Consider the following 6551-nt stretch of genomic DNA (forward strand, 5'->3'; position numbering starts at 1 on the left):
AGGGTATCGGATCTCCTAGAACTGGTTATGGATGGTTGTGAGCCACATGGGGATGCTAGGAACTGAACCCAGGTCCTCTGGAAGAGCAGTCAGTGCTCTTGACCACTGAGCCATCAGTCCAGTAGCACAACTGTGTTTTTTTTTGGTCTTTTTTGAGACAGGGTCTCCTTGTAGCCCCAGCCGTCCTGGAACTCACTATGTAGACCAGGCTGGCCTTGAACTCACAAAGATCTGCCTGCCTCTGCTTCCCAAGTGCTGGGATTAAAGGCGTGCGCCACCAGGCCTGGCTACAGCTGTGTTTTTAAGGAAGAGAGAATGACAGAGGAGAACCATTCCCAAATACTCACTATAAAACTGCCATCGGGGTATGAATAAACACTTTTTTCACTGGGGAACAACTTGTTAGTATACTGGAAGATGGAAAGATAAACGTGGTAGTGTGAAAATAACCACAAGGGCTATATTTTTATGGCTCTGCAGTGTTGGCTAATTGAGGTGGTTAGGCTGGTGGTGTCTGCTCTGTTGTCCAAGCTCAGATTGGGCATTGATTCCAGCACAGTGACCTCTGTGTCTTGGGACTGCTTCCCTTGGATATCCAATGTGGAGATGCTGAAGTCGCCCAAGTAAAGTGACCTCATATTTGCATAGAACCTAGGCTTATACCCCCGAAACTTGAACTCCTCTCTGGATGACTTCTAATACCTAGTATATTGTAAGTGTAGCTAGGTTGTTATCCTGTTCTGTTCAGGGAGTAGTGACAAGAGAAAAAGTGTTACAAGTTTAGTGCAGATATCCTTTCCCCTAAAATATAAACGTTTGTGCGTGTGTGTGTGTGTGTGTGTGTGCATATAGAGGGCAACCTCAGTGTGAATCCTTGCCTTTCCCTTTGTTTAAGACAGAGTCTCTTTGTTGTTGGCTGCTCCATACACCAGGCTAGCTGGCCTGTGAGCTTCTGCCTCCTATCTCACTGTGGGAATTCTGGGATTACAGAGGCACATTCACACTCAACTCTACATGGGTTCTGGGGACTCTGAACTTGGGTCCTCATACATGCGTAGCAAGTACTTGATCCACTGAGCCGTGTCTCCAACCCCCTGAAATATTTTTGATCCAAGGTTGGTTAAATCTATGGATGTGGAACCCTTGGACATGGAAAGCCATGTGTATTTTATTTATTCCTTTCCCCCTAAATATGAGGAGGAAAATTACATGTCAGTGCCACCCATGGAATGAGCCTGTTTGGGACCAAGTCACATGAGTAAACCAGAGACCTGCTTGGTGATTTTGATGAGAGATTATAATAGCCATCCAGGCTGTCCTTAGGCCCTTGAGTGGATTCTGTTTCCCTAGGACAAGGTCAGCAAACTGTGGCTCTCGGGTCAAGCTTACTACCTGTTTTTATTGAAACAGCCATGTCCATTCACTCCCATATTGTCTAAGGTTGCTTTCATGAAATAGTGGCAAAGTTGAATGGTTGTGAGAAAAGCCTGACCAACAGAGCCAAGAATATTTACTGTCTGGCCTTTTACAGAAAATTATTACTGTTTCTGGGGAATGCTTCCAGAGAGCCAAACTGCAGGGCTGAGTGACCTCAGGGAGGACATGGCTGCTGATCACCCCAGGGTCACCACACACCTCACAGTGGGGCCATTAAAGGGCTCTGGGGATCCATGTGCTTTCTGCTCCTTGGTGCTCTCTTGCCCGACCTCTGTCCCACGTGCCTTGTGGGAGCCCCAGTTAGACCAGCAGGACTATGGAGGAGCCTTCCTGGTGGAGCCTCAGCAGGTCCTAGTGTTGAAGTAACCTCAGCAGCCCACTGACCTTATCAGTTATATGGCATGCTAACCCCTTTTCCCCAAACAACCAAACAAAACCACTCTGGGAGCATTTACTGTATGTAGTTAGCAATCTATGGACCTAGCAGTGCAGCTCGAGAAATTAAAATTGAAGCTGGGTGTGATCGTATGTGCTGTGATGTCAGTGCTTGGGATGATGCTAAGGTTGGAGGATAGAGAATTTGAGCCTAGCTTGGACTATATCATGAGACCCCCCCATACACACATAGAGTGTGTATGTGTGTGTGTGTGTGAGAGAGAGAGAGACAAAAACAGAGAGAGAGAGAGAGAGAGAGAGAGAGAGAGAGAGAGAGAGAGAAGGAAGAAGGAGGAGGAGGAAGAGAGGAAATTTGATCTGCATTGACTTTTAGACTGAGGATTGGGTTCTCTGGTATGAGATATCTGCAGTGATTGAGCAATCCAGTATCTTGGCCAGGATGCTGGACTTAGGGGCCAAGAAGGATGGGAGCCCATAGGGTTCATAAGGAGGTTTCTGCATCCAAGTGCAATCTGAGCAGCGTTTGTGACCCCAGGAGCACTTTAGAAATGCAGGGCCTCGACCTGGCCCATCCTACATCTTACAAGATCCTCATGTGAGCTAGCGCCTCAGGCACCCTGGGTTCTTACCCTCTGTTCCTCTCTCCTTCCTCTCCTCCTTTTGGGAGGGCCAGGCACAGAAGAATGGGGCTTCTTCAACCTAGAGGCAGACTATCCATAGGCTGTTAAGTATTTCATGAGGACAGAGATGAACAGGAGCCAGCCCTGCAGGCTCCATCCGTTCTTTACCTCTTATTACGCAGTCACAGGCCTGACTGTTATTTTAGAACAGCAGAATCAGAGTACAGGGAGAAGCTAATCCAGAGACCAGCACAGGGCCTCATTACTGCCTTTTGTGTTGTTTTCTTTTTTTTAAAAAAAATTTATGTGTATGTTTTGTCTGCCCGTGTGTCAGTGCACCCGTGTTGTGCAATGCCTGTAGAGGTCAGAAGAGGGCATCAGATCCCTTGGAACTGGATTTAAAGACAGTTGTTACCAGCCATGTGGGTGCTAGGAACTGAACCTGGGTCCTCTTCAAGAACAGCCAGTGCTCGTAACTGCTGAGCCATCTCTCCAGCCCCTGTGTTTTTTTCTTTATAAAGTTTTGACATTAGTAGGGTATGGTGGCACAGGCCTGTAGTTCTAGCTACTCTGGAAGCTGAGGCAGGGAAATTGCTTCCCAGGTGTTGGAGACCATTGTGGGTTAAGAAAAAAAAATCTAGGCATTCATTTTTAACAAAATAAAACAAATTTTGACATTAAAATATAGTATATGTTGTGTACTTCGTTAAGAATCGTTAAGAATAAAGTCTGGCTGGGTGTGGTGACACAGTCCTTTAATCCCAGTACTCAGGAAGGGAGGCAGAGGCAGGTGGATCTCTGTGAGTTCAAGGCCAGCCTGGTCTACATAGTGAGTTCCAGGCCAGCTGGGGCTATAAGGAGACCTTTTCTTAAAAAAAAAAAAAAAAAAAAAAAGGAATAAGGTCTCAAGATGCAGAACCATGAGATAGAAACAAACAGACCATGAATTCAGGACACACAGGTCTGTCCTCTGACCAAAGCTGACTGACCATACTCTCCGTGACATGGGGTGTGTTCTTGCTTCTTTGATTTTCCCTCTCTGTGAAGCCCCCTGGTGCATGGGACACATGTGCATGTTCTGTTATGTGTCAGAGACAGGAATTAAAGTTGATTATAGCTTATTCAACTGCCTCACCCTTAGATTTAAATTGCCCATTTGTGCTGTTACTATTGTTGATGTAAAAGCACAGTTATCACCTCAAAGGGAGTAATAGTTCATTCTGGAGCCAAATAGGTATGACGGTGGCCTGGGAACACAGATTCAGGTTTCTCCAAGTACCGTTCGAACCATTGTATAAGTGGTTACATGAGATTTTTATTATACAGAACAAAGAAAGCCATAAATCAAAGTACTTATCGCATATACTGGTTGGTGTCACAGATGGGCAGGTTACAGCAAAGTGGGGAAAACTGTACTATGGGTTTTAGAGCTGTTGACACTTTAGCTTTTGGATGAGTGAGAGCCAGTGGTCTGTTCAAGAACACATCTTAAGGTTTTGATAGTCACAAGGAGTTGTGATAGGAACTTGAAAAGTTGTTCTAAGCCCTTCCTGGATATTCTTTGGTCATAACTCGCTCTTGTAGAGAGGTTTGGGAGGTAAGGACAGGGCAGCCCGCTCTGTGTGTCTTTATCTCCAGTACATTTCTCTGAGCTAAGCAGGCCTGTCCTCTTGACCCAGGCCCTGAGATGTTATCTTAGGAGTTCTTAATACCTTTAAAATCATTTCCCTGAGCTAAGCAGGCTGGTCCTCTTGACCCAGGCCCTGAGATGTTATCTTAGGAGTTCTTATACCTTTAAAATCAGCTCTTCGGCTTCCTTTCCAGCCTTCTGCAGTGGACACTGAGGCACAGAATGATCTGGAAAGTAGCTGTGCTGCTCAGCCTGGTCCTGGGTGCCGGTGCTGTTCCTGTTGGTGTGGACGATCCTGAGGATGGTGGCAAGCATTGGGTGGTGATTGTTGCAGGTTCCAATGGCTGGTATAATTACAGGCACCAGGTAAGAAACCGGAGCTTCTTTTATGTCCACAACCCTGAAGCTCAGTAGAAAATGCTTTTGTTGTTTGTGCTTTTTAGTCTGTTTGTTTGTTTGTTTGTTTGTAGACAAGGTCTCCTGTGTAGGCTGGCCTGGAACTTACTGTGCAGCACAGGCTGTCCTTGAACTCCGGATCCTCCTGCTTCCACCTCCTAAACGCTGAGGTCACAGATGTACATCACCAAGCCCGACTCATTTGTCAGGACAGGGTCTTGCTACGTAGCTCCGTCTAATCTTAAACTTAGAATTCTCCTGCCTCAGTCTCAGCCGTGTGCTAAACATACTGTTTGAACAGCCATTCACATACTTGTTAGGCTGACAAAAATATGTGCGGAGACAAGGCATGGAGAAATTGGAGGACACTTTGCCATGGGCTTCTAAAACGGAGTGGCCGTTTGGGCAGACAGTTTTGCCTTAGTCTGATGAGGATTTCCACACTGTCTGTACTGATTGATGGCCTTGGGAACAGGTGTTCTTTCTTTGGGTCTGTCCTGTACCTGATGTGCCCTGCTTGTCACAACCCCAAATGCCTCTAGACATTGCTGCATGTCCTGGGGACATCGTCACTATGAGACCCACTAGGCTAACATCTTTATTTTATGGAAAGGATGCAGAAGCCTAGAGAAAGGAAGTGGTTTATTGAAGCCACACCACACGGCAAGTGGAGGAAGCCAGGGATGAGGCCCTGGGAAATATACTCCTGGCCCCTCTGCCTTCTGTGCTTTGGCTCCCGCCCCATCCAAGCCCATCACTGCTGGCCTTTTTTTTTTTTTTTTCAAATCAGGGAGAAAATAAACAGTTAACAGTACAGCCCAGAGATCTACCCTAAGGGATAGACCCAAAGAAATATCAGCCTTACTCATATTAGCCAATGTGTGGAAGCAATGGAGCATCTATTCACACCAGGGAATATTATATGGCCCCGAAAGGGAATGATCACATGTGCTTGAGTATGGACGAACCTTAAACATATGTTAAGTGAAAGAAGCCATTCACAAAGACCATTACAATTTCAATTAATTGGCACTCTAAATTAGAGAAATCTTCAAAGATATCAAGGGCTGGCAGAGGAGAGACTGGGGAGGAGTAGTGAGAATGTTCTAGAATTAGTCATTGCTGCATGGCATAGTGACTATTTTCTGACTTCTCTCATATGTGAATGATAAAGCTGCCATTAAAAAAAGCTTATGTAAACTTCACATTCTCAGAAGCAAGGTGTATAGTCTACAGCAGGATCCATGTTGTAGGCTGTCTCCTAAGAGCACCTTTAGTCCTCCCAGTGGGGCTGTGTGCAGTGGGGCCTGATTTTAATCCCTTTTTATTCACCAACAATTGGATGGAGGCCTGGGCAGTGCTGGCTGTTTGCCCAGTGTGGCATAGCTGGCCAGTGGCAGGGGGTGGGGTGGAGTGGGATTCAGACCCAGCCGATCAGTTCAATAGGAGCCATGTGAGTCATGGAAAATTTTCTAGTAGCCACTTTTTTAAAAGCTCAAACAAATACAGGAGGGACTAAGGAGACAGTTCAGTTGGTAAAGTGCTTTCCTTGCAAGCAGGAAGACCTGCTTTCAATCCCCAGAACACATTAAAAAAAAAAAAAAAAGCTAGGAATGGTAGCCTGTACTTGTTTAATCCCAGCTCTAGGGAGGCAGAGACAGGTGAATGCCTAGGGCTTGCTGACCAGCCAGCCTAGCCTACCTGGTGAGCCCCAGGCCAGTAAGAGACCCTGTGTCAAAAAAAAAAAAAAAAAAGTGGATGGCACCTGAGGCTCACCTGTGATTATCCTCTGGCCTCCACTTACACACACATCTTTTCATAATGTCCCACATCTCTTGCATATTCCATTCCTGTATTTTTTTTAATTTTCCATAGTCTTTGCTTGAGTGGTCCAATTCTTCAACTTTATCCTCCAGTGTTGATAGTCTTGTGTTCCATTTCATTCATTCTAGCGGTGAGGCTTTCCCCCGTTTCAAGTTGGCTTATTGAGTTTTGCACTTCTTTCTTCATTTCTGCCTGAGTTTTCTTCAGTGTTTCTATCTCTTTTGTAAATTCATTCAGAAATTTATCCT

At 45.7% G+C, this 6551-nt stretch overlaps 1 protein-coding gene across 1 annotated transcript in view; it reads left to right on the forward strand.

Moving 5' to 3' along the window:
* Positions 1-6551, forward strand: part of Lgmn (legumain) — a 43883-nt gene that overhangs the window by 7207 nt on the left and 30125 nt on the right. The window contains exon 2 of the mRNA XM_008821720.3: positions 4278-4449. Coding sequence (XP_008819942.2) covers positions 4278-4449 — 172 coding nt within the window. The remainder of the gene's footprint in view (positions 1-4277; positions 4450-6551) is intronic.

The sequence above is a fragment of the Nannospalax galili genome, unplaced genomic scaffold, assembly GCF_000622305.1.
Source record: "Nannospalax galili isolate Female #2095 unplaced genomic scaffold, S.galili_v1.0 scaffold107, whole genome shotgun sequence".
NCBI classification, from domain to species: Eukaryota; Metazoa; Chordata; class Mammalia; order Rodentia; family Spalacidae; genus Nannospalax; species Nannospalax galili.